Here is a 27,698-nt window from a genome sequence, read left to right as displayed (position 1 = left end):
TTCCTCTGTAGTGATGTCCCCTCCATTGTTCAGTTTCAAGAGTCACCCTTGGCAGGGTGCTAGACCATCTAAGTTAAACTACACTATCACCTAGGCAGATGAGATGACCTTTGGGGGTCTCTTTCAGTCTAACGTTCTGAGAATTGGCTTCGCAAGGGCCCGCCGTCGGGCGCAGCCGGGCTGGGCGGCGGGGGCCCGGCGAGCGCCCTCGCCTTGCTGTTCTTGCGTAGCACACGGGATCCTTTCGGTGGAAGACGCCGTTTAACATCATCGAGGCCAAGCACTTTGTAACGCTGCCAAAGCTAGTGCTAAACCGTGCCCCTCAGCAGCACATCTCTTCCCTCTTTTAAATATCTTCAGGGATGGCGGTGCTACTTTGGTGAGGGGGGGAACTGGCAGGAAGGGACAAAGGGGATAGTCCCAGGAGCAGGCATTTATCCCCGTCTTCCCTTGCCGCGCAACTCGTACCACTCGCGAAAGGGTAGCTGGTGGAGGAGCGACGCACTTTTATAACGCTCTTGGAGCCGTTTCCAGCGACGGTGGAAGTGTGGGGGAGACGACCTGGAGGGATCGGGGCGAGGACCGGCAGGGATAGGGGATAGGGATGGGGCCGGGATGGGCGGGCGCGGAGCGCTGCCTGCAGGCTTCTTATCGGCGCCCGAGAATCGGGGCGTCGCCGCCCGTCGCCTTCAAAGAGGGCAGCGGTGACGGCGCGGTAGTGTCTCCAGTCTCAGCCCGTCCCGTCCCGTCCCATCCCAGCCGGAGATCAGAGCCATGCTGCACTGGGGATACGAGGAGCACAACGGTAAGGCGGGCGGCTGAGAGGGGCGCTTGCCGAGGGGCCGTCGTGGCGGCCGCTCCCTCAGCGGCCTGAGGAGCAGCCCCGAGGGCAGCTCCTGCAGGTGACTTCGGCAGCTCCCCAGCCTGGGAGAAGGCTGAATGAGATGAAATGTTGCCGCGGCTTCGCAACGTGAGAGCTAACGTGTTTCTCCTGGGAGCGATGCCAGACTGGCTGCTGACAGAGGTGTTCCATCGCCCGCGAGTTTGGCCAGGGCTGGCTCCGAGCTAGGTCGCTGTCTTTAGAATTCCGTTTGCTTGTCTAGCCGGTCACTTGTGAGCGGATCGAGTGTTAGCCGCTCACACCGACGGCAGCTACTGTGTGAGCTGTGCGTCTCTGCTTTGGCTGCGTGCTGCTCCTCGCACCCGGTGGGAAATAGGTTCCAGCCCCGGACATTTGAATGTGTAATTATGCACCTCATAGGAGATGCTTTGGGATTTTTTTTTTCATGCTTTCCTTAATCTTGTCGGTCTTTGAAGTCCCAAGATGTGCTCATCAGCAGGCTTAAAGACTTTCCTCTGTTTTGCATTGTAAGCGATGCAAACGCTGCTCCTGCGCACGGACCGGCTCACAAGTTATGCGGGTGGAAGCGAGAGTGCTTTTGTAACTGGAGACTCAGCTCTGATAAAATAAATGGCATCACTCCTGTTCTCGTTATAATGCCCAGAGAAATAAACCCCCATGGTTGTAAAAGGAGAGACCTGTAAATTTGCGTGTACTACTGCCTGTAGGAGTATGCATCATGTAGGCTATTACTGAGAGTTTGGACTATGATTTGCACAAGTCCTACCCTGGCCCTTCTGTTCCATCTTTTCCGGATAGATGTACTTTTCCTGAAAAACTGGGTGGATAGCAGCGATGTTGCAATGATTAAGGCGTGTTATCTACCCTTGTGCAGCCTACTCTACCACTCCCTTGTAGACGTAAATGAGTGTTTTTCACATGTGTTTCTCTGTGTGTTTTCCAAGGGTGCTGTGGACTTCACCTGCACTGTCCAGATAAGAAGTCCGCTTTTCCTCTCTTATCCTGTCCCGCCTCCTCCTCTGCTATTCTCATCTTCTAGGAAAAGGAGGGCACCGAAATTTGTATCAGGGTGACAGTGGATCTTGCTTGAGGCCCCTTTTCTCCAGTAAAACTTTGTTTGCTGGCTGATAACATATTTGAGGTGGAGCTTGTCTTTCTCTCCTTTCTTGGAGCCCCCAGCAGCTACAGGGTAGGTAGTTCTTCATCAGTCCGTCCCCTTGCCCCTGCATCTCAGAGGAAACTAAAGGAGAGAGATGTGGATTTATTTTTTTTTTAATGGTTTTGCTTGTTTCTTGTTTGGCTGAGAAGCAGATGCAGCAGATTGCTCTAGTTCTTGAAAAATGTTGTTGCCTTGCATGACTCTGAAAATAGTTTCCCTGAAATTAAGATTAACTTTTGCAACCAAGGCAAGCACATAGTGAAATTAATTAAGCACAGTGAAGTCATATATTCAAGTTGACTTCCTGAAGAGTTGAAAAGACATCTGCATTTACTCTGAGTTCTGCATTTGTTACTTGCAGTGATAAAAGCACTTGTTGTTCTTTGGTTATTTTTGTTTTTTTTGTAAGCCAAGAGAAAAGTAATTTGCCCCTTGGCAATAATAACTTCAACATAAATCACTGTGTGCATGAAGTAAACTGTCAAGTATTCCACATGCATGTCTGCATATATGACATGTATGTGTATAAGGACATGGGCAGACTTACACAGACAATTAAATTTGAAAGGTCAGGTTTGTGGCAGTCTTTTGTTACTGACAGGTGTTTAATCACCATAGCAAAACATGATTGTAGCCATCTGAGCTAAGGACAAGCACATTATTGTTGAATAATTAGATAATGACAGAATCAGAGCCTTGGGTCAGGTCCTCTTTTTGACAGATTATTTTGGAATGTAAGTAATTCATAATAATTAACGTACAATAACCATATTTATTTGTGAGATAAAGCTATAGGACCAAGTAGGTAAGTACATAACTATGTTTTGCCTTTAGTCAATTAAAGACTGCCACAAACATTACAATTAAATCTCAATAAGCTTTTTCTAAGCATCACAAATCACAGCAGTTAAGTATAAATGATGGAACGGTGCTTCTTACGAATAGAACTGTGCATCTCTAACTACAGGGTACTATGTATCAGATGCTAAGTTGTGTGCAATTAAACTATTGAAAAACTTTCATGGTCATTTGTGAAAAGAGAAGAATTAAAGTTTTACATTTTAAATCAAGTAGGATTTTTATCTTGTGCATCAGAAGCACTTTCCTTAACTAGTTCAGTTAGCGAAGCCATTAACAAAGGGACTTTTTAACAAACTCAGGACTGAAGGCTCTTGCCTTTGTTCTGTCTGAGGTTTAAATTTTAGGCTGCCCTTTACAAGCTACTCCTTTCCTCTTCCAGTTCTTAGTGCTGCTGAGAAGACGATCAGACTCTGCCCAGGTGGCTGTGCAGGATCTTTGCCACAGTGCTTGAGGGCACATCCCTCCTTGATTTAGTGCTTGGGCTGTCTTAGCACCTGTGAGTCTGTGAGCTGTGTTAATTTCTGCTGGAGGAGAGCAGACTGCTGACAACTTTTGATGTTAAGCTATTAATCACAGGGTGACTTTTCTTTTTTTTGGTCTCGTGTTTAAGTGTAAGCCATCCTGAGAGACCCAAACCAACTTGCTTATTCTTAGGCTGAGATCAGTTACCTTCAGTATAGGGATTTATGAGGATTTCCAATGATGCAGATTTTACAAGATTAGATTCTGATTCTCATATATAAGATTTTACGATACCCAGTCTCTCTTAGTTGATTATGCTTCTTAATCATGAGCCTGGAGGAAAAACAAGTGCTGTGCTCTTTACAATACTGAAAGATCATTAGACCTGTAGACTTTTCTCTTTTCCTTTACCTTGCCCTCATTTCCATCCTAAACATTGTTTTCTACCTTTAACTGATGGAACACATTCTCCAAGCAGCTTTTTCCCATTTTCCTTCTACAGTCTCTTTCCACGTGGTTTATTATTTAAATATGGTTCATCAGTGACACATCTATTCTTACTGAGGCCTCTCTGATGTTCAGTAGGTAAGAACAGACACCTTACACTTCTGTTAAGTGTGTCTGACTGTCTGAGAATGGCATGCCATTTTTCTTACATCCACATTGTTGATTTACAGAGGCAATGCTTTTCAGCTGACTTTTAGCTTAGCTCGGAGAGAGAAGGGTTAACTTGAGATCACCAATACTGATTAACAACTTCTTTAGTGCTCTAATTTCTAGCTAACTCTAGTGAATGGTGGTGCAGCTGTGTCTGGAAGGTCTACTCTCATTTGTTGGCAGGAGGTGGTAGAAACAGGAAACCTTGTGCAGTGCTTTTCTAAGAGTCCCTGTTGTTTGCTGATTTTGTCAGCACTACATATGTATGTGTGCCTGTGTAAATTTTACAGGTAGAGGATGACTTCCTTGTGTTGTGACACCTGGTTTGCAGAATTGATGCACCTGAAGGAGGTGATCAGTTGTGCAGCAATGTTTAGCTTGCAGGCACTGTCATCAAGCCCCAGGAGAGTCCATGGTCCATGGTACTTGGTCTTCTTGTCTGGTTTGACATCTCCACATCTTCTTCAACACAGTCAGTAGAAAGTCTTTTGCAGCCAGTAACTAAGGCATTGAAACACCCTTAATGCAGGTATTTGGGAGAGATAAAAGGCAATCCTTGGAGACACAATGTGACGTATTAGGCAAAAATGGCATGTTGAAAATTTATTGGGGGACAGTGCCTGCTAGATACTTGCTAGAATGCTTTGAGTGATCATTTATTGGATCTGTCTTGTCCATAGTTGAGTCCTATCTGCAAATAATTAATCATCTACCTACTCCATGTGGCCTTGCTCAAAGACCAAATAGAGTTAGATACACTATGCAAGGTAGATAAAGGGGGTCCAAGACCTGGTGTTGCAATGCAGTACAGCAAAAGCAGCAGAGTATTTCGGTCCCTTTTTTTCCTGATGCACCCTTTCTGAATTTAGAAGATACAAACGAACAATTCAACCAGAGCATTTTTTCATATGAAGCAAAGCACTGCTATCAGTTTACACCTCTTCAATGCATTGCAGGGCCTGCCCACTGGAATGAGGTTTTTCCTGTTGCTAATGGAGACCGTCAGTCACCCATCGATATCAAAACTGAGGAAACCAAGTATGACCCCTCCCTCCGTCCTCTAAATCCCAGTTATGATCCAGCTTCTGCTAAAATCATCCTTAACAATGGGCACTCCACCAGCGTTGAGTTTGATGACACCGTCAACAAATCAGGTTTGTTCCTTTCCTTCCCACTCTGTTTTCTTCAACTGTTTCCTGAATAGAATACATACAGCCTGGGCACGACTCATCAGATGAGAGATTCCTTTCTCTCCCCTGCCTTTCAGCATGATACAATGTGGGAACATATTTGGACATGATTTTGAGGTTGTATTTCTGAGAAAGTGCTAGGATTCCCTTTTCACAATGATGGTTTGATCCACTTCAACCAGCTGCATAGTGCCAGCACTCCAGTTTGAATGGTGTTCACAGGATCTCAGGTGTTGTGTACAACTTTTCAAATGCTGCTCTCTCTCTCACTGCAGGTGAATCCTTTGTGTCTCATTACAGGTTCATTCCAACTGACTCGCTCAAGTCTCTTACCTGACTTTAGCCACAGGTTTGGTTATACCTTTTTTCCCCCTTTTTACAATCCATACCTGGACTTCTTGTGTCAGGAAAGAGCCAATGCAAAGCAAATTAGATATATTCCAAGTGAGCCTTCTTCTTCTCTGAAAAGTGTTATCATCCCAATCTTGCCTAAATTATGTAGCTTTCCTTCTTGCAAGCAATAATTTTTATTTAGAACTTCTCTGGTTTAATATAGTCTTTGTAATAGTGGTGCCTTCATCTTTAAGACCTTCCCTTGGATGGCAGGCAAGCTAGCACAGCTTCCCTTGTAAGGATAGGAGGGCAGATTCTTCAAGCAATAAATTCCACTCGTCCTTATGTGAGGCTTAGCTGAGTATAAAAGCCTGCATGATGCTTTCACAAAGGTCAGATTCAGAGAAGGACTAATTTGTGGACACCTTGTCCAGTAGTCCTGAGGACACATTAGCTTATAATGGCAAGAGGGAGACACGTATGATGCTTTTTCCTGGGTAGTCTTTTTCCCATCAATATGAGCAACACTTGAAGTTGCCTGAAAGCCATCACCTGACTGTCAGTGATCTGATCTGGCCTCGTGTGTCAGATGCCACAGGACTTCCCAGACTTAATCTCCGCTTCCAACCTGCTAGGTGTGGGTGAACTAAAGCACATCTCTTAGAAAAACAGACAATCTTGATTTCAAAATTGCCAGCGATGGTTGAACCTACCACAGCCTTTGGTAAGTTGTTCTAATTGTTAATTACCCTCACAATAGAAAGAACCAAAATCACACTTCATTTCTGATGTGACTTAGATCAAATTAGCCTTTAAACTCCTGTACCTTTTTTTTTAAGGCAGCATGTATGTGAATCCACCAAGAACCTTTTCTGCTTCTTAACTCCATCCATGAAGTATCAGGGCCTCAACATATTATTTCTGTAGGCTTACACTATTACCAAAGCAGTGGCAATGTGATCCTCTCCTTACTGGTTTCCTCGGGCCATATCTCCAAGGGTGTAGTTCATGCTGTAACAAAGCACTGATGGATGTTCATGAGATTATTGATGAATGTAAGCTCCAGTCTCCTTTGGGAGACTCTGTATCACCAACATATGGACTAGGTGCTTCAGACCACATACCCAGCTTTACATTTCGGCCATTATCATGTCTTACTTATCAGAGGATTCTTCTGTATCCATAAGCTGATTTATTCACTGTTTTCCCTGGCATTTGTCACTGACAAACTTTATCAGTAATGTTTTTGTTTTCTTTCAGGTCATTGATCAAAAAAATACTGAATTTTCTAGGGCCAAAATTTGGCCTCTGGGGCACCACTGTGAAGTAAGCACTCCTGCCACGTGTTGAGTTTATAAAAAAACAAAACATAGAGCTAAAATTCAAATTAATTAGTACTAAACACATTAACATATTTTAATGCTTTGTTAACTGACTCCCATATAAACTATTTCTTCACTTAAGCCAGTACTAAAAGTGGGCTGTCAAGTCTGTAGCTGTGTAATTTGTTTTATCCTCTTCAGGATTTGATTAGCTTCATTGTCTGAAACTGATGCACTGATGTTTCAAAGACCTCTTCTTTCAACTTTGAGATACATTCTTTAAATAGTTCCTGACTAATCCCTTCCTAAATTGGATCGGAAGGGTTTTGCCACAATGTATGGTGGGACACAAATATATCTTTGGGGCACTTTCCACATTTTTCATCATGAGTATTTTACTGAACTCTGATGTATTTCTATGTATTTGTTTTCCCTCAGATAGTTAGAACACAGTCTTTACACATTTTGGGGATCATTTGCCTCCCAAGTTTTCAGTCCTTGAAAGAAGGAATTTGGTTTGGGAGTGCCACATCCTCTTCCCCTTCCCCTTTGTTCACTAGGTTTACAGTCTCTGTCAAAACATGGTTTTGAGGTGATGTTTTAAGGAGGTTTTTTAATATACATTTTTTTTCTCCCAGAGATAAACATCCCCAGTTCCTTTTCGTTAGCCAGGCTACTTGTACTCACAGATAGGCAACTGAAGAAATTCTTCTTTCATCTTTGTTTAGTGTATTTTGTTCCTAAAAAAAAGCTTAAGTTTTGGACTAAACCTATAATAGAGATAAAATTACTGTTGTCCTCTCCGGTGCTCTTAATTTAAAAACAATTCGATTAAAGCTCCAATCCTTTCCCATTAAAAATGCTATGATGAGCCAGTGGACCATGCCAGGCTAACTCCCAAGCCCTCAGAGGAGCTATGGAGATGGGAAGGTGGAGTGGTTAGTTTTGCAGTGAATATGATTCATAATGTGAATACACCACTTGTGCAGAGGTGAGTTAGTGTGAACTCTGATCAGCAAAAGATGAGGACTTGCAAAAGCAAAACAATGAAAAGCCCACTCATATGTGCTAACATGACTAGACTAGATTAAACTATTTCAGCTGGAAGGGGGACCTACAACAGTAATGTAGTTCAACTGCCTGACCACTTCAGGGTTGACCAGCTTGGGGCATTGAATCTTCCCTAGAAGTCTGAACATCCTCAGTAAAGATATGCTTCCTAATGTCCAGTCTAGACCTCCCCTGGCACAGCTTGGAGCCATCACCACATATCATGGAGAGAAGATCTCACCATCTCCCTCTCCACTTCCTCTCCTCAGGAAGTTGTAGAGAACAATGATTTTTTTTTTCACAAACCCTGTATTTTAAATTTAATTTCTCACTGATTATTTTAAATATATTCAAGAGAGGAAACCACTGGGAAAAGAGAGACATTTTCCCATCTTCTAAGATATCCAAAGCACAGCAAGATGAACCTCGTGATAACATACCCTTTAGTGGGCCATAACCCACTCATCTACACACAAATGCAAATTTGAAGGTCATATCCTGGACAAGTGGGGGGTTCCTGTAGTACTTAAAAGAAACAGGAAGCCATCCAAGACAACTTGAGAAGAAGTAGAAGACTGTCTGAAGACAGAAGTCTGCTGTGAGGTTAGAGATGTGGATAGCAGCTCCTGTTCCTGCAGTGATGCCTTTTCCTCTGCTTGGATTTCCAGTGCTGACCGGGGGGCCTCTCAGTGGAACCTACAGGCTGCGCCAGATTCACTTCCATTGGGGATCCAACGATGAAGCTGGGTCTGAACATGCAGTGGATGGGATGAAGTATGCAGCAGAGGTAAGGCTTTACATGGAGTCACCTGAACCTCTAAACTCATAACTAGTTTTCCATTGTAAGAATTGTGTTGCTCCTCCTCTTGGCACTTTTCATTCTCCCTTCATTTTATTGAAAGACAAGCAATCTCCCTGATGTGTTGCATGTTTGGTCCTTTCTCAAAGGAGAACCTATTTGAAAGCTTTGGAGAGGATTAAAAAAGGAGTACAGACGACAAGATCTTGATAAGAGCAAGATTAATGTTCAAGAATTATTTTAGACTGTCTTTCACTGTCTCTTCTTTGGAGAATATTTTCAAAGCCAGCTTCAGTTACACAGAGTTATTTGATTTGGGGCCTGTGCAGTGTAAAGATAATGCAAGACTTAGGAGTGCTGCACACATACTTCAGACAGTGGAAGAGTTTTCTGGGGTTAAAAAGAAGTATAAAAAAACTTGGTATTGGACAAATAACAGACATAATACTAAAGAAGAAAAATGTATGCACAATGATGTGACCAGATTTGACTGAAAATGCTGTAAGTGTGGTCAGGAAAGAAATCATTTTTCTAACACTAATGGGGGTAAAGTGACATTTGCAGTGTTTAAAGGCTTATGTTTTCCACAGGAACCAGGTGAGATGGAATATAAAGAATTAATAAAGGTGCTTTAAAACCATTAAGTACCAAACCCAAATTTCTAGCTGAGAAAATATATATATGTTTCTCATCTAAGAAACCAAATGGAAGGAGAAAATATGTCTGAATTTCTAGCCAGTCTAAAAAGCTTCCCAGTACCTGTTGGTCGAGTAATTCTCCACAAGAAGCTGTCTAGATGTCGCTTTGGCATTGGGATAAGAAACCCAGAATTAAGATCAAGGCCTCTGAGCACTGCTCACACAAAAAGAAAATACCTCAAAAGGAGACATGAAGATGGTTTCAGTGCTCACCTTCCTAAGGAAGATGCGTAAGATTTCAAGAAAAGGCACCAACTGGATTGAAGGAGGAATTAGTGTACAGGTAAAGAAGAATGCAAGGTTCATCCCCTTAAAGCCAGCAGAAGCAGAAGGCATCCACGACTCCATTCTTTGTGGCAACGTATGGTCTGCTCAAGGTCTCGTCACAAGCTGCGCTGACAGAGCGGTGGTAAGACGGGATATATTCCTTAAAGAGAAGTCACAAGCCGTTGAGAACGGGGCTGTACCCAAAGTGTTTCACAGCTGTTTGGGGGTTTTGGTTTCTTTGGGGGGAAGTTGGTTTGGGGCGGGTTGGCAAAGCTAAGAGGGAGCGTGGGAGTGGGTTTTATTTAGTTGTGGGAATTTTCTCTTTGTTCTTTGTTGTTTTTTGCTCTTTTAAAAATCTACAATAAAAGTCAATTCTGACTGAGTATCTGTTTCCTTTTTCTGTATGTAAAAATGTAACTGTTTAAAAGTTATTCAATGTAGCTGTTGTGGACTTAAAATAGTGAGTGGCACAGGCACTGTGAGCTCCAGGATACTGCACCTGAGAATGCTTGAACTTATAATAGTCTTAGCAACTTTCCTTCAAGGATTTCTGAAGCTGTAAGCCAGCATGTGTTTCATCATGAGCATACATGTGTAACAAATCAGTGAGATTCCTTTCCTGCTGGAACTAATGTTTCGGCACTTTAGAGCCCAAGTGCTTAACAAACAGTAATTATATTCTGCGATGCTAACTGAGAGCTCCATTCTACAGATGTGCAAAATTGAAACTCAGAGCCTAGGCATGAATTGAGATCAAAATGTTAAAATCTTCACACCCCTAGATCCTTATTTCAGCTGTACAGCTACATTGCTCCCCGTATAAAATCTTCAAAGCAACTTCCAGCTGTCCTAAATTTCTCTTACTTTAGAGGTTTTTGAAGTGTTGAGTTCCAAAAGGAAGCCTCTTTTTTTTTTCAAGAGGTCATACCAATTGAAGTCACTCAGTGCAGGTGCTTTTCAGCACTGCTAAAGAGTAAAAGTCAAAGTCTGAAAAGATAGTCACCCATTTTAGAAAAGCCAATTCCATGCCCTGCTTCTGAGCCTCTCTTTCCTTATCTAAAAACTACGGGTAATAAAATTTACTAATCCATTGAGGATTTGCAAGAGTAATTAATGTTTGTGAAGTACTTGGTCTTAAGCCCTGTGTGAGTGTTTTGTGCTCTCTCCGGTTTGGCAGTTGGACCATTGCTCAAGGCTGTGGCGTCTTGGAGCTTCCCAGCAACCAGGAGCTCCTGCTGTGGAGCATGGCCAGGATTTAGGAAACCTGACTTAGCAGAAGGGACCGAGTTGGTATGGGGATAAACATCACAGACTTTTTTTTCACCACCTGGCTAGGTAGTATCTTTAAACTCTTTAAGCAACTACCATAGGACAGCTGCAGAATAATGCACATTGGAAATGCAAATGCTCAAGCATGAGATAATCAAGCTGCTTGGAAGTGCCTTACTGCTGACAATCACAGAAAATTACATTTAGAAATGAAATGTTGGTGTTCAGCTTAAACTAAACGAGGGAGAAAAGGTCAGTGCAAGTTTAATGTGCATTCCTCTGCCTATTTTCTAGCTATTTATGTGGCTGATTAATGTTACTGAAAGCTTGATTAAGGAAGAAGAGGAGAAACTAATACCTTTCTCATGATTTTCAATCACTTTTTAAAATCAGCTGTACTAAAAATGGATTTAAAAGCTGTAGTTATATAACTATGGGGATAGCTTGTCTTAGCTTCTCTGCTTAAAATCTGGGAACCCAGTAGCAGTTCGCCAGGCACTGTACTGTGTGGATTGCTGCTAAATTTTGCACAGCCCCAGCCACTGGAAATGGCTATTTGTATATTGCTATATTTACCAATTAAAAATTAGAACACTGAATGGCTCTGAGTGGAAAAGAGTAGAGTATTAAGAGCAGTAAAAGTTCATTACTAATTTGTGACTATTTGAGTTCAGCGAGAGTTGATGCTGTCTGTGCCTCTTGCTTTTCAGCTTCATGTGGTCCACTGGAACTCAGAGAAGTATTCCAGTTTTGTCGAGGCAGCTCGCCAGTCAGATGGATTAGCAGTCATGGCTGTTTTTCTACAGGTAAGAAAAGACTGCCTCAGCTCTCCTAATAAATCAGCATTACGAACTCAAAGGGATAATGGTGATGGCTGGCATAATTATTGAAAAGGAGACACCTGTTTTATGTGGCCATCAACTCATACTGTTTCCTTCATGCTGTTTACTTGGAAGGTGATTTTAATCTGGTAATTTCAGTTTTCAACAAAGAGATTTTCAAGACAGTGAGACTCTTCAGTTTGCCTAGTCTGTACTCCTGTACAACGTAAGATGTGGAGGTTAGCTCTGCCCCTGTATAGATCTAAATAACTTGTACTTGACTGACAGGTTTCTTTAGGAGAGCATTCTGATTTATTCAAATGCATTGATGTTGAGGGACATGGAACTGCTGGAGCAGGTCCAGAGGAAGGCCACAAAGATGATCAGAGATCTGGTGCACCTGCCCTGTGTGGACAGACTGTGAGAGCTGGGGCTATTAAGCCAGAAGAGGAGAAGGCTCTGAGAAGACATTATAGAAGCCTTCCAATACCTGAAGGGGACCTACAAGACAGCCAGGAAGAAACTATTTGACAAGGGCTTATAGCGACAGGGCAAGAGGGAATGGATTGAAGCTTGAGGAGGGGAGATTTAGACTGCATATTAGAAATAGAGTCTTTACAGGGAGGTAGTGAGATACTGGAACAGGCCACCCAGGGAGCTTGTGATTGCCCCCTCCTTGGAGGTGTTCAAGGTAGATGAGGCCTTGAATGACTTGATCTAGCGGACATGGTCCCTGACCATGTCAGAGGACTTGAAACTAGATGGTCTTTAAGGGTAAAATATTTTATGAAGCTATGAATTGTGCACATTTTGTTTCTGAGATCCTAGTTTTTTCCTGAAAAATAGTAATAAAATCCCCTCCAAAACAGAAACTGGAGAATTTCCTTTTTATATATCTTTTTACCTTTCATCTGCTTTATGACAAAATTAAACTCCTGCAGCAGCTTCATTGCCATCTGTTTGAAGAAGCAGATGGAGACTTCACACATGACAAAGGACAGGGCCTAGTTAAATCTGTAGTTTTAGCCTAGCTGCCACAGCTTCCTGAGCACAGCCAGCACTGCTGCTGGCAGAGTCATAGAGACATTGAAAGAAGCTAGGAGGAAGTTCTTCACAGAGAGAGTCATTTCCCATTGGAATGGGCTGCCCAGGGAGGTGGTGGAGGCACCATCCCTTGAGGTCTTCAAGAAAAGACTGGATGAGGCACTTAGTGCCATGGTCTAGTTGACTGGACAGGGCTGGGTGCTAGGTTGGACTGGATGATCTTGGAGGTCTCTTCCAACATGGTTGATTCTATGATTCTATGTTCCAGTAATTCTGTCTTGCCAGTTTACATTGTAAGGATTCAAAAAATGTTTCAATGGATTTTGTAACACAAATAAGAATGACTTTTTTTACTGCTTTAAACAATTTACATTCATTCCCCTGCAGTGTAAAGTTTGTGGGTCTTTTGGAGCTGAAGTATTGCCAGGGAAGGAGTGTATGAACAGTACTATCAAGCAGCTAGCCACAGGCTCATACTCTCAAAATCCATTAAATTTCACAGTCATTTGAGTGAAGTTATATAAAACAGTTTCATTATGTAATTTTCTTTCTTAATTTTTGGTTTTGCCGTTTTTTTCCTCTGGAGCTTAAACATTTGATTTTTTAATTCTGGTGTTAATAGATTGGTGAATGCAACCCTCAGCTGAATAAGATTACTGACCAGTTGGATACCATCAGAATCAAGGTGAGTGAATGTTCCTCAAAGAATGCTAATACTGGTGATTGCTTTGGGGTTCTATTGGTAAACTGGCCTCTACTCCCTTTACTTTTCTGTTTTCTGGTCCCTAGTTTCAGTGCTAACCATATCTAACTCTGATTTGGGAGAGTTTAGGAGCATTCTAGTTAGACAGAGTTGAAAATGAAGCAGACAGTGAAATTAATTTAGTTTGTATGCAGTAAGAGATCAGAGGAAAAGCCTAATTCCTCCCAGAACCTAGTCTCTGACAAATCTGTTGCCATGAGAATTATAGCATGGGAAGAACACTAACGGCAAGTTATGAAAACAATGAGGAAAAGGTTTCCCTCCCTGTTCTGCAGAAGTACAGGGTGAGAAAGCAGCTATTGTTTGCATGAGAGAAATCAGCCAGACTCACAACATCTTGTTTCATACAGGTGTTTCTGACCTGCTAGCCAGAAGAGGGAGAACTATTGAACAATGGGCCTGGAAGAAGTAAATGTGGAGGGCAGCAGGTGGCTGTAACCTGTAAGGTTACACTTTCCAGCCCTGTACAAACCATACTGAGAGTCTAATATCTCATCTCTCCCTCCAACTTCCATCTCACAGTTATTTGTAACTAACTGTAGAGTCTTTGCTAACGTGACACCTTTGATGGTGTTCTGCTGTCATGCAGGATAGCAGCAAAACTGTTGCAGAGGTACAGTCTCATCAGAAGGGCACTGGCTTACCTGCTGTGATCATCCAGAGTGCTGCCAGCCCAGCCTACAGTGGAACAAGCACCTTCTCATTTGACATCATTTATCCTGGCCTCTTGCCTTTAAAGAGTATTGTCTTGATTTCTCTTTTCTTTTTAGAAAGACTTTGGTTAAGAAATAAAATGCTATGTATAGTTAATTTATAATCACAATGAGCTTTTTTTTTTTGCCTTTTTTCTCCTGTTTTCTTTTTTTACAGGGTAGAAAAGCACTATTCACAAACTTTGATCCTAGCTGTCTGCTTCCCAAGTCCCTAGACTACTGGACTTACTTTGGCTCTCTCACTGTTCCACCTCTTCTTGAGAGTGTCATCTGGATTGTTCTGAGAGAGCCCATAAGTGTTTGTTCTGAACAGGTATTTTTTGATTTTTCACTGCTATAGAAATGTTACTTCTGTAAGACCTGAAACCGTAAATGCCACTCAAAAATACACATTTTGCAGACCTTGTCATTGTACATGTAACAAATTTCTGAAGGACAAAGTATATCTATACATACAAGGTCTTGTAGGGATACAAGAGAGAATGTATTTAAGATTGAGGGGAGCAGATTTAGATATTAGGAAGAAATTCTTTACAGTGAGGGTGATGAAACACTGAATATGTTGCCTAGGGAGGTCATGGATGCCTTCCTGGTTGGACGAGGCATTCAGCAACCTGATCTAGTGGAAGATGTCCCAGTCCATGGCAGGGGGGGGTGGAACCAGATGATCTGTAAAGCCCCAGCCCATCCATTCTATGAATCTGAATTTCTTGTTAAATGAAGCTTCATGCTATATACCGAAGCTGTAACAGTGACACCCAGTGGGCTGATCATCTTAGGTATAAAGGGTTTTTCCCACTGGAGACAAACAGCTTCTCATCTTGGATGCTGCCAAGTGTGTCTTCTGCAGAATCAATATTCTGGACACACTGTAACCCTTACTAGTTGTACCACAGCATTTATCTCATTCATGGTCAATAGTAGAGCTGCCTCAGATAATTCAATTCCCCAGGCCACATACTAAGCAGAAATGGTGACTTCAGTCTTGGTGCCCTATGTTGAGATAGTTCACTGAATGGGATGCTTGTTGGTCAGGAGACCTCAACTTCTGTCCATAACTGATTTGAAGTTACTAATTTTTCTTAACTGTATCTCTTCCCCACTCCCCTCAATCTGACTTTGTAAGACTTAGTGTAATGCATACGGCTCTAAGATTTAACATCTATGTTAAGATATCAACTTCCCAAAGACAAGCCAATGCTCAGGATAAAAGGTTCTTATTTGGGCTAATCTATAATTAATACACTCTAAAATGTGCAATACTGCATGCACTCTTGTGTAATAAGTCCAGAGGTGTCAGAAGCAATGTCAAATACAGTGATTTGTTACAAGTTCTTTTTCACAAACTGTACCTATATCTCATCCATTCAAGCATAAATGTGCTATACACTCATAAATATCAGCATGCATACAGTTCAAAGTTTTTTGGGCTTTTTTTCTCCAGTAGTGCCCACTGTTACTGCTCAGTCATAACCATGACTGATACTATTTTTCCACTTAATCTTATTCCACAAGTTTGTATTTCTTGGGGCTTTACAGTTTACTACCTACTCTTTGGTGTGCTTTTCAGGTTGAAAGAAATTACAAATCAGTTTTAAGCTTTTAGAATTCTTAGGGAGCCTGATGTACAAATGTGGTCTTTAGAGTGGGGTGAAGTAAGATAGTACTGAAGTTTTTTGCACTTGTTGCAATGTGCCACACAACATAATGCTGTATTATAATGGATCTATTTTTGCATTCTTCTACCTTTGATAACCTATAAGGGAAGTATGGTGGTATACAAAAAAGTGCAAATATTGGAAATGTTAGAAGTTAGACAGAATACTAAACTTTATGTTGGAAATCAGACTCAGGTTCCCAAGCTTTAGACTCAGAACTCTGTTCTGCTGAAATCAGTTTATGCAGAGAAGCTGAGGTATGAATAACTCGTTAAATGTCTTCACAAGGGAAAATTTGGAAACTCTCCTGATTTGAGTGCATGTTTAATATGTGAAACATTAACTACAGAAGCTTCCTATAGCACCATACTTACTATTCCCTGTAAATTTGGAATATACTCTGAACAAGACAACACATAGCTGCACATAAAGGAATCTTAAATTTTTTACATGAAACATTTCAGAATCGCCAAACTATAAAATCAAACTAAAAAACCTTAGGAGTCCTAGTTTAGATCAGGTTATGGAAGACACAATGTGAATATATGAAACAAATCATCCTCCTGCACAGTTTCATTCTGACACATTCTGTGAGATTTTCTCGGTACTGATCTTTTTCATTTGCAAGGACAGAAATGATGAAATTGCCGTTCCCCACACGTCATAGAAAAATACATTTCCCTTTGTGGTGAAGGAAAAAGAAGGTGATAAATGTCTTTAATATTTACTTACCTGCTTTTTCCTTAGGATGAGCATGAGGGTTTTCTGCTGAACCTTATGTCTCTTTTGATTGCAGCTAGCCAAATTCCGCAGCCTCTTGAGCACTGCTGAGGATGAGGTCGCCTGCTGCTTGCTGAGAAACTACCGGCCTCCCCAGCCTTTAAAGGGACGAGAAGTCAGAAGGAATTAAAAGAATACAGCCAGAGTAGTCTCCTCCTGAAACCAAAGGCTAAATTCATTTTAATAGTTCATCTACTTTGTGATTTTTTTTTTAGTTGTTTTAAGCAATAGTTGTTGTTTAATTACTGGTTACCATGCAGTCATTTCTCATGGACAAACATGTCCTGAGTTATTGCAGGTTCATCAACGCTAAACAGGTCTGACTGTGTTTGAGTGCCTTGCTTTGGAAGCATTGAGGTGTTGGCATCGCATGCACAGAGGGCAGTGCTCATTGTGAGGATGTGGTGAAGTTGTCGTCCAGAATTTGCCACCAAGTTACTGAGCAAGATCTCTGATATTAACATCAGGAAAGGGTGTTCTGGGATTATTCTTCTGGTCTCTAACATAACCTTTAGCTTCTCTATAAGACTTGACAAAGCAATTCTCAAACAAATTTAAATATTTCAAGGCTATTATACTTACATTGCTGACTTCTGTAATACTGTGCTTACCTTCCTGCAAACAACAGCAATGACTGACAGCATTTGAGTAAGTAGACATTTATATAAGCCTGTAGTTTCGACTGCTTCATAGTAGATGTACTGATCAGTTTTTAATTTTTTTTTTTTAAGGGAAATAGTAAGGAGTTTGTACATTGCAGGGCCATGTCAGGTGGATTAAGATATTCCTGAAGCCCACCACATGTAGTGATGAAGCTGTCCTGTAACCTGAAACCTGCAAGGTGGAAGGGAATAGGGGGAACTGTTCTTAAAGTCCAGTCTGCTGCAGTTGGTGAGCAGTAAGGGATTGTAACAATCTATCCATGTATCATCTGGCCCCTTCTAAATCCAGTGTATTACAGTCAGTGAGTAATTGGGGACTGTAACTCTCTATGTATCATCTGACTCCACTTAAAATCTAGAGGCAGGGCTAAAGCTGTTGCTCCAGACTGTCTCACACTTACATGGTGCACGCTCACACCTTGCAGTGGAGTGCAGCACTACTCAGGTGTGCACTGTTTCTCAGGTACTGGCTGTCATAGCTGAACTTGGGTAGTTGCACTTACATTCCGAGACCAAAAATAGCAATTAGAACAAACCAAAGATATCGGAATCAAGTCAATATTTAAAGAAAGATCATGTCTCAATAGCAATGTGTGGAAATATCTGTCTTTATGAATTGACTTGAGCTTGTGTCTCTCTCAGGAGCTTTTGTTACTGAATATAATTGTTTGGTTTATGCCAGATTTCTTTTAATTAACTTGACATAGGATGTAGCTTAGAATAGGACTAGATTTACCCTCAGACAGTGAGAACTACATAGTGAAAACCAGCAATACCAGAAAGAGGCAGATAAGAGTTTCATGGGCAGAAACTACCACCAGTCTCTGTAATACTTCTGACCAACTCATCTTCTGCAAGTGCTATCCATGAATTTGGGTTTTTGTAGGTCTTATAGCCTGTGCCTTTTAATCTCAACAGGCATTTCGATCTTAGATGTACAATCATGAGGGAAATCACAATCAGGACTGACTTCAGATACCTTCTTATAACTGAGTAAATTAGATATTTTAGCTTAGCTTAAGATAGATGGATTTATTTGTTTGTTTTCTCTTGCCCAGGATACAGCTATTATTTCTGCAGGGCCTCTCAATGCCTTCTGAAGGAAAGAAACACAAATAGACCATGGGAGAAATGAAAGGCATTTGGCAGCTGTAGCAGATACTAGTACTAACCAAAGGGAAAAAAATCGAAGCCACCTTACCTTTTGTGGCACTGTGAGGAGAATGCAGCTGAAAGGACCTCAGCTTGGTTCTTTCTGAATGAGGACGTCTGGAACGTGCGCATGGAGAGGGCGAGAGCGTGTTGTGTGTTTTCACACTATTTTTAGACTTAGTGTTGGATCTGATGTTTCCCTGTCATTCCAGTACCTGCAAAACAAGAAGCAAATGTTTTAAAATTGCAGGAGGGTTATGAAGTTTGTTTGCCTCAGATGAGAAAACAACAAGGCTACTGCTTCATATCAGGAACAAAAGTTTTACGTGTTCTTTAGATACTGACAACAATGGACTTGATCCAATGCTTTGATATTTATAAGGATTTTTGCAAAGTAATAATAAAAAAAATAATTATGAATGTGTCTTGTATTTTCTGATGAAGAGATTAGAGTTTTACAGGGAGGCTGCAGTTTTATAACTAGCACCTGCTGCTCTAGGTTTGGAAAAGTATTGCCACTCCTTGTTTGAAATCTGTCATCGGACAGCATAGTATTAGGCATCTTTTTTACGTTCCAAATGATCTCTCTTTGGCAGTGGTAAGATGTGCAGTCAGTTGTACATAAATTATCTCACAGCACTTTTTGGAACTATTTTTATAGAGTTATGCAAAATAATCCTCTGGGAACATCTTCTCAGGTTATCCACCTGCTGCTGCAACTCTTAAGGAGAGAGTATGGACCTAGTTTCAGTACTGAGCATTTGGTTGCATCCTCAGTCACTAACTTGCTGTATGTCCTAGCTGCACTGAGTCTCAACCAAACTACATGGTATGCTCCCAGGGATTTAAATCTCAAGTGTGGGCTTTATGAGCAAACAAGGCTAAAATACATCCTCTCCTCAGGTCTTTTTGACCAGCCAGTTACCTTCTGACACATTTCATAGAATCAGCCAGGTTGGAAGAAACCCCCAAGACCATCCAGTCCAGCCTATCACCCAGCCCTATCCAGTCATCTAGACCATGACACTAAGTGCCTCATCCAGGCTTTTCTTGAACACCTCCAGAGATGGCAACTCCACCACCTCCCTGGGCAGCCCATTCCAATGGCAAATCACTCTCTCTGTGAAGAACTTCCTCCTAACATCCAGCCTACACCTCCACTGGCCCAACTTGAGACTGTGTCCCCTTGTTCTGTTGCTGGTTGCCTGGCAGGAGAGACCAGTCCCCACCTGGCTGCAGCCTCCCTTCAGGTAGTTTTAGACACCAAATGTGTGGATTTAGGCCCTTGATACTAAGAAGAAAGAAATGCTCAATGACCAAAGTGCATATAGGGCATTTGCTGAAAATAGGAGCAGTCAGGAATTGGATGTGGCTGGTTGGTCACCCATAGACTCCCCAGAATTAAACAAACTATGGTAGAGCCATGGGGTCAGCTCTGCTGGGTTTGGCACAAGAGTTAAGCAATGTGTTCTGCTATGTTTATAGCCTTTCCCACTCACGCTCATGATGTCTTTCATGTTGCAAAGACAAAGTTTAACACAGCTGGGAATTTATGTCAAGGGAAAAAAAATGGGAAATAGCCATATCCTTTTTGAGCACAATGGGCTTAAAAGCAGGCAGATGTCTGCTGCCAAACACCCACTTGTTGCATACCTGTACTTTCTCCTTCAGATATTTGTCTTTCTGTTGCTTCAGGAGTCAGGACTTTGCTGCCTTCCAGACATGAACTGGAACCTAAAAGAATTCAAGGACTTAATTACACACATACACAAACAGAAGTCTTCCAAATAATCCACTTTTAAAAAATCTTTACTGAAAAAAATAAGTATAATATGCCTCTGAATAAAGTAACAGAAATAAATATCTGCTGCATCTTTAAGAAACTTGCTTGCATGGATTTAGTCTATCAGCTATTTGGCCTGTGACTTAATGTCTTGAATACAGTTATTGCCATACCTTTTCTTGATGAAGTGCTTATTCAGGATAGGTGGCCTTTTCTGGGTATCTGCTGTCTTCACCAGATGGCAGGTAATCCTAAAGTGCTTAAAAAAAATGATTCTAAATTAACATTCTGCTCCTTATTTCTGTCACCTGTTCATCATTCAGGCCAAGGTTTCACTTTGGTGAAACATTTGCATGTGTGATCTGTGTTGGCTTCTCTTGTGGAGTAGAATTTGAGGACATGGCAGTGTCTCTAATAGGAGAGTACTAGATTGTCATGTGAAAACAAAGACTCTCTGCCTGCACTTCACAGAGCTGATGTCACTTCTATTTTTTCAAATCTCATCCACATTCTGGAGTACATAATAATTTTGAGTGATTTGTAGATGCTGCTGACAATTTCCTTTTTCAGATGTGAATCATAAAGCTGCATGCAACAGAGAGAGGAAATGTATCTTTTGTGAAGGTGAGGAGTTGTGAAGAAGATGAAGAAAAATGCCAGAGATAGGAGAACAAACACTGAAAGAAACCTTCCAATAGAAAAAAAAAAAACAAAAGAGATTCTTTTCAGATTGCCTTTGCCGGTAGATGTCACTGTAAATAAGGCAATGATCTGGGTATCGCCTTCACACTGACTTAGCCTAAATAACACCCACAGTGTCCTGAAGTCTCAGCCTGTGGAAGAAGAGTATATGACATAACTCAGATATTAAGAGTGTACTGTTAATGGTGGCTTACTCCCTTTCTAGAAAGAAAAAAAGAAAGTAGATCATGATTAAAAAGCAAAGAAAGATCACTGTCAGATATATAACAAAAGACATTCAAATGCAAAAGATCTTATTTAGGGGAATCCGTGCATGTAGATGCTCCTGTTTCCCATGAGCAGTTCCAATCACATAGCTCCACAAATGGCAAAAAGCCAGATGCCAGAAATGATCACCACAGGAGGAGCAAGGTGAGCTTTTCTTCTAGCTGGAAGTTTGCTGAGGCATGGAAAAAAAAGTCAAGCCATTGATGTACAGGGAGCCTGAACTGTGCATGGCCACCACAGTGCTAGCAAGCAGGCTCTGTAGCAGCTTTAGTACGTGCTGGCTTAGCTGGAATTCTCTGAGCATATAGAAAGCCCCTGGGCAGAATGAGGCTGGCAGGTCAGTCTGTGCCTACTGAAGCTCTGGGAACAAGCTTTGTGCAAGGACAAACTCACACATGCAGCAAATGCAGCTGAGTGTAGGTGAGCAGGTTTTTTGCAAAGGGCGTAGTAAAAAAACCATATAGAAAATCTGTCCAGTTACTGAAAACCAATTTCTGCTCTGGTTTGCTGACAGTAAGCTCACTTCAGATGTGGCACCACTCTCAGCTCACCTCACCTCATGGTATATATGAGTTACCAGAGAATGCTTGCCTGTCTCTCTCAGTTATGACATAGGTAAACATCACTGCTAAAACTCAAGGCAGGCTTCTTGCTTCACACAAGCAAGTATGTCTTGTCAAGCAAGTAAATGAGTGTGTCTACATTTAGCTATATCCAGGGCTAAAATCTAGAAGGTGTTTTATCACCCAGCAACCCCACCCCAGCAGAGAAAGGGGCTTGCAAAAATGAGAAAAGACACAGAGGTCTTTTCAACCCAGAGGCTGAAATGAAAACAGAGTTAATGAAATAACCAAACTGATACTAAAGTCAATATAAATTATATAAAGCTATACTCAGCCCAAAATCTACACAGAACAAGATAGTCCTCAAGAGCAGGAAAAAGTAGAGGAGCAGAAAGAATCCAAGCAGGACACTCCAGGCAAGAGACTCTTCTCAGCAAACTTCCCCCTTTACACTGAGTGTGATGTTCAGGGTTTGGGTACACCTGTAGCCAACTGGAATCAGCTGTGCTGGCTGACACACAACTGTTAATGGTCTGCAGCCCATGGCTGGATTTCAACTCTGTTCTAGCAACACCAGCACTACCAAACTGTTGTTTTCTATCTTGCTTGGTTTGGTTTGATTTGGTTTTATTCCTCTCCACTTTTATTTTCTTTTTCATTTACTGGATAACCATAATTTTTACTGATAGGGAAAGATTTCACCCTCAGTGTCAGTGTAGAAAGGGTATATGCAACTTACACTGTCTCCACCTCCGGTTGTGGCCATCAGGAAGCAATTTAGTAATCTAGCCCTACAGCATGGCCATCAACAAGTGGAGTGGAAAGATCCAGGATATCAGAGCTGAACAGCCCGTGGGAATACAGACTGGTCAGGTGTGATACTGCTTAAATAATACAGAAGTCTCATCACTGTATCACTTTTCCCTAGTGACTGGCATGGGTGTGTTACATCACGGCAATGTGTTCACGGGTATTTATAGAGTCACTTGTGTTAAGCTTCTGCTAAAACAGGTTGAGATTTACAAAAAAAAAAGAGTTAAAGGATTTTCTCTCGTGTCTGCACGCAGTAATTCATGCAAGAGGAAAACCTGACTGACTGAGCTACTTTGTATTGAAAGAGCGGAAGGTCCATTTCATTTTTCTGAACAGCAAGTATTGCTGTTTAGTTGTGCTTTACACATTGTTGCTTGTATGTCTGTACTAGACGTCCTTTCCTGTTATGGCTTAAGGCTACATTCAGCCACTTCAGAGTCAGTGATTACCCCAGTCTGGGCACTGGGTCAGCTGTTCAGTGTGCAGGTCTTGGACTGCTAAGATGTACTTCTAGTGCTTTGCATTCATGCATTGGTAGGCACAGTAGAAATATTAGCTGTTGCTTTTTACTGGCACTGAGAGTCGCCTTTCTTGGTCAGCAGGGAAAAATCTACCCAGCCAAAGTATAAAACCACTAACCAAATGAATGGCTAGGTAGTTACTTATTTATCATAGAATCATAGAATCAACCAGGTTGGAAGAGACCTCCAAGATCAGCCAGTCCAAGCTAGCACCCAGCCCTATCCAGTCATCTAGACCATGGCACTAAGTGCCTCATCCAGGCTTTTCCTGAACACCTCCAGGGATGGTGACTCCATCACCTCCCTGGGCAGCCCATTCCAATGCCAATCACTCTCTCTGGCAACAATTTCCTCCTAACATCCAGCCTAGACCTCCCCCAGCACAACTTGAGACTGTGTCCCCTTGTTCTGTTGCTGCTTGCCTGGCAGAAGAGACCAATCCCCACCTGGCTACAGCCTCCCTTCAGGTAGTTGTAGACTAGTTTCAGTCTCATTGCTATCACCTCTAATGTTCTGTGATTCTGTGATCAGCAAAGAGACAAAATCTAAGGGCCATTAGGATGTGGGAGTGAAAGTGAAAATATGTAAAGACCTGACCTTGTAATAAATTGGGAGCTTGCAGACAGCACATTCCCAATTGACTCTAGCAATGTCCCCACTTCGCAAACTTGAGTCAATGTTTGCCCTTATAGCTCAACTGGTCCAAGACTGGGAGGCTGGCAGGTCAATCAGGTACACTCGAATGAGTTAAAATGTCACTTGAAGAAAGAAATATGCATACAATAAATATTTGGAAAGAGAGCTGAAGGATCACAGGATAGGTCACTAATGTTCATACCAGGGAAACCTAGGAGGCCAGAAGCAGGGTACAATGAGTGAAATAGGAAACAATTCTGTAGCTCTGCAGAGCTTTCCTTTGCAATAATTATCTAAAGCTGTCTGGAGGCTTTCCCTGGAGCCTTTCTCTCCCAGGATCAAATAACAGAAGAATCTATGTTACAAACTTTGCTGTGGTATATATATAATGGAAATTCAAAATGTGTTATCTGGCAGCCTGTTAAAATCCTGCTTAATGTTAACACTACAGGACTTGTTCAAGGGCTGAAAACACCCTGAATAGTTGGGGTGTGACTGTTTCAGGCATTCCTTTTCCATATGTGCATTTTCACAGGCACAAGACATGATGGCTCCTCTGGACCATGCCTCCAAAGTCTATTGCCATTGCAGAGACAATCTGTATGGCTCCGTGAAGACAATTAGCAAGTAATGGTTCTGTAAAAGAATATCTGACCACACTTCACAACAGGGTAAATCAGTGGAAAAGCACACCATTTGGTGAGGGAAGGAGTGGGAGGTGCACGTATGGCCTCCTCTAGAGGAATACAGGGAAACCAGATAACCAGATCACTTAAAGAGAAGTGGCTGTGGATAACCCCCTCCTTGCTTTTCCTCGCAGGCAACCTCCCAGTAAGATAAGAGTGGTCCTATTGCATCAGTTGTTGACAGTTTTTTGTGCCACTACTTCCAAATCTGCCTTAACACCTTTTTCAAGGGTAAATCTAAACGTTTCCTGACAGCACGCAGTTGATGTGCTGGGCTTAGTGTCTCCTTATCATGAGGAAGCAGTCCAGTTCCAAGAGGTGGTGCAGATGACCAGGTTACTCCAGCTCTTAGCCCTCTCATGATTAACACCCTCTCAGATGAAGGAGCCAGTTTATAGTAGGGCAGGAGTACTGGCAGTTCATGAGTTGTTAATACATTGCTCTGCCAACCAAATGTCCCAGAGAGACATGAGGCTTTATTACATTAGGTTTTGTCAAGCCAGAAACTACCTCTTTCCAATCTTTCAGCCTCATTCTCTGATTTATTCTGTTCAGCTTCAGTCAACAGGCAGTTTGCTGCAAATTTCAGTCAGAATAAGAGCAGGCTACAAACCAGATTTGTGGTGTCCCAAAAAAACCAGGATTCCTCTGCAGACCCACATTTTTGTGACCAGAAGTCCAAAATTGCTGCTTAGGAAATTATTTTACCTGAGGCTGATGAAGTCAGTGCTTGCTTACAAGGGGGTGAGTCCAGAGGCCAGTGGGCTCATGCAGGGCCTGATGTGGGTCACACAGAGCCATGTCCCTTGGTCATGCTCTTTGGCAGTGCCTTGTCAGGCATGTGGTGCCCCCTGCCCTGCTGTATCTGGTTACCTGAGGCGTCACTCCAGCAGCCATCACCCCTCTGGGTGACACGTGCCAAGAGCTGCAGCATGAAATTGAGAGGAATGAAGGCCAGGGTGGGAAGAGAGAGAGAAGCCTGGGGTTTTCCCCAGCCCACACTTAAAATTGCACCTGGAGTGTGTGTGTATTTATAAGAAAATCAAACAGAGGCTACCCATTGCCTGATGCAGTGAGTAGCCAGGATAAGATGTCCCAGCCTCTCAGCTTCATGGATTTATCCAAATGTGAGCTGTGGCTCCCCACAGACAAAATAGGAAGTGAACATAACAGCTCTCTAAAAGGGGATCACCAGGTGCTGATACTTTGGTGGTGAGGGAAGTGCTCGTTTCAGGTTGCAGGAACAGAAACTGCTGCCATCACTGCTCCCAAAATGGCACAGCTTGGGCCTGCATCCTCTCAGGCTTCACAGATCCTGGCAGGCCAGCTCCCCACAGCAGCACCAACATTCCTCATCTGCTGGAAGCCACCAAGATGCCTTGCAGATGAAGGGCACTTGGTCTGTCAGGGGAGCAGTTAGCCTTTTTGTCACTTGGCTCCTTCAGCACCTTTCTGAAGGTAACCTTGAACCTTTGTGCTGCAACAAATAACCCCTAACAAAATTATTCACAGTATAGTGTCCTGTCATGAACACAATCCCACAGGTGTATTTTTCCAAGACACATAGTCTTTAAGCTGATTTGGCTCTAGCTGCACCATGTGAACTTTATGGCACAATTTAGTTTATGTATTTCATAGTTTTTATGCTGATTTTAAAGTGTTTTTTTCTCAGTTACCTCAGACTTAATGGCTTAAGCAGTCAAAAAGTAAATGTGTTTTATTTAAGTTCTGTGCTAAGGCAGAAACCCTTGGATAAGCCATGTAAGGAAACTGTAACATTGGCAGTAGCACACCATTTATCCTGATGGGAATTTTGCAGCAAGTTTTTCATTTTATTTTTCTCCTTTCTTTTCTTTTCCCCTTTCCCTTTTCCCCCTTCCCTTTTCCCTTTTCCCCCTTTCCTTCCTGCTAAGTGGGGCACGGGGGGAAGTGATATATTTGTCTTTGCACTATCATATTGTTATGCTTCACAACTAACTTTCTATTAAAAAAAAAAAGGTTCATAATATTGAATTAATGCAGTGATGAGTCAGAATTTATGCTGCTACAAAAGTGTTGGAAGGAACAGCCACATCAGAATGCTTCACCTCTATATCCAGCTATCACAGAAACTTTCAGGTACTGAATCACAGAATCACACAGAATCAGAGAATGTCAGGGGCTGCAATAGACCTTGAAAGATCATCCAGTCCAACCTCCCTGTCAGAGCAGGACCACCTATACCAGATCACACAGGAATGTGTCCAGGCAGATTTTTAGTATCTGCATAGAGGGAAACTCCACAACTCCTCTGGGCATCCTGTTCCAGTGTTCTGTCACCCTCACAGGGTAAAAAATTCCTCCTCATGTTTACATGAAACTTCCTATGCCTCAGATTCCACCCATTGCCACTGGGGCATGGGATGTCTTTTGGCATCATTGAGAAGAGCTTGGCTCCATCCTCCTGGCACTCACCCTTTACTTATTTATAAATATTAACGAAGTCACCCCTCAGTCTCCTCTTCTCCAATCTAAAGAGACCCAGCTTCCTCAGTCTCTCCCCATAAGAGAGATGTTCCATTCCCTTAATCATCTTTGTGGCTGTGTGCTGGACTCTCTCGAGCAGTTCTATGTCCCTCTTGAACTGGGGGGGCCCAGAACTGGTTACCACTGGTACCACTGTGGTATCATCTATGTGAAAAAAAATAGCTGTTTGATAAGTATCTCAGAACCACAGGATGCTATGGGTTGAGAAAGACCTCCAGAGATCATAGAGTCCAACCCACCCACCAAAGCAGCATTACCTAGGGCAGACCACACAGGAACACACGCAGGTGAGTTTTGAAAGTCTCCACTCCGCTATGTCTCTGGGCAGCCTCTTCCAGTGCTCGGTCACCCTCAGTGTAAAGGGTCTCCTCGTGTGAAAGCATCTCTTTGGGCATCTCTTCTATGGAAGTAAAAAGCAATGCCTGAGGAGAAATTCAACTTTGTTTTAAACATCACATTTTATGCCAAACTATTTGTACTTAATTTCTGTCTCTTGCCCATTGATTAGCCCAATTAATAACACCTTGAGCAAGCCTGAAGGGCCTTCATAGTACCCAATTAATTTCTGCATGCATGTTTTCTTTTTATTTAAAAAAAAAAAAAGTACCTAACTGGCCTTGCCTTGAAAGGTTTTCATTCAAACACCTTTGGAAAGGCTCATGAAAATATTTCAATTGCA

At 42.2% G+C, this 27,698-nt stretch overlaps 1 protein-coding gene and 1 long non-coding RNA gene across 7 annotated transcripts; one reads left to right on the top strand and one right to left on the bottom strand.

Annotated features, from left to right (window-relative positions):
* The first annotated feature begins 728 nt into the window (after positions 1-728).
* Positions 729-18,942, top strand: LOC135181403 (carbonic anhydrase 13-like). The gene is made up of 7 exons (XM_064154572.1): positions 729-805; positions 4,958-5,155; positions 8,565-8,683; positions 11,640-11,735; positions 13,417-13,479; positions 14,428-14,583; positions 16,725-18,942. Exons 1-7 carry the CDS (start codon positions 775-777, stop codon positions 16,836-16,838), a joined length of 777 nt encoding a protein of 258 aa, XP_064010642.1. The 5' UTR covers positions 729-774; the 3' UTR covers positions 16,839-18,942.
* Positions 800-27,407, bottom strand: LOC135181406 (uncharacterized). 6 transcript variants are annotated; one of them, XR_010304851.1, is made up of 6 exons: positions 22,168-22,256; positions 20,479-20,564; positions 20,176-20,256; positions 18,572-18,737; positions 16,661-16,806; positions 800-2,102 (listed from the first exon to the last, which is right to left on the bottom strand). It is a non-coding gene; the product is annotated as an uncharacterized LOC135181406 (long non-coding RNA). The 6 variants fall into 6 exon arrangements; XR_010304848.1 differs by lacking the exons at positions 800-2,102; positions 22,168-22,256 and adding exons at positions 8,165-9,820; positions 27,277-27,407; XR_010304847.1 differs by lacking the exon at positions 800-2,102 and adding an exon at positions 8,165-9,820.
* Between the last annotated feature and the right edge of the window lie 291 nt (positions 27,408-27,698).

The sequence above is a fragment of the Pogoniulus pusillus genome, chromosome 14 (genome assembly GCF_015220805.1).
Source record: "Pogoniulus pusillus isolate bPogPus1 chromosome 14, bPogPus1.pri, whole genome shotgun sequence".
Lineage (NCBI taxonomy): Eukaryota > Metazoa > Chordata > Aves > Piciformes > Lybiidae > Pogoniulus > Pogoniulus pusillus.
This window is presented reverse-complemented; position numbering and strand designations above follow the sequence as displayed.

Coding starts and splice junctions, on each gene's coding strand:
- LOC135181403 (XM_064154572.1), top strand. CDS start 775: ATGCTGCACTGGGGATACGAGGAGCACAACG. Junction 13,480..14,427: donor TGGATACCATCAGAATCAAG/GTGAGTGAATGT, acceptor CTTTTTTTACAG/GGTAGAAAAGCACTATTCAC. Junction 14,584..16,724: donor TAAGTGTTTGTTCTGAACAG/GTATTTTTTGAT, acceptor TTTTGATTGCAG/CTAGCCAAATTCCGCAGCCT.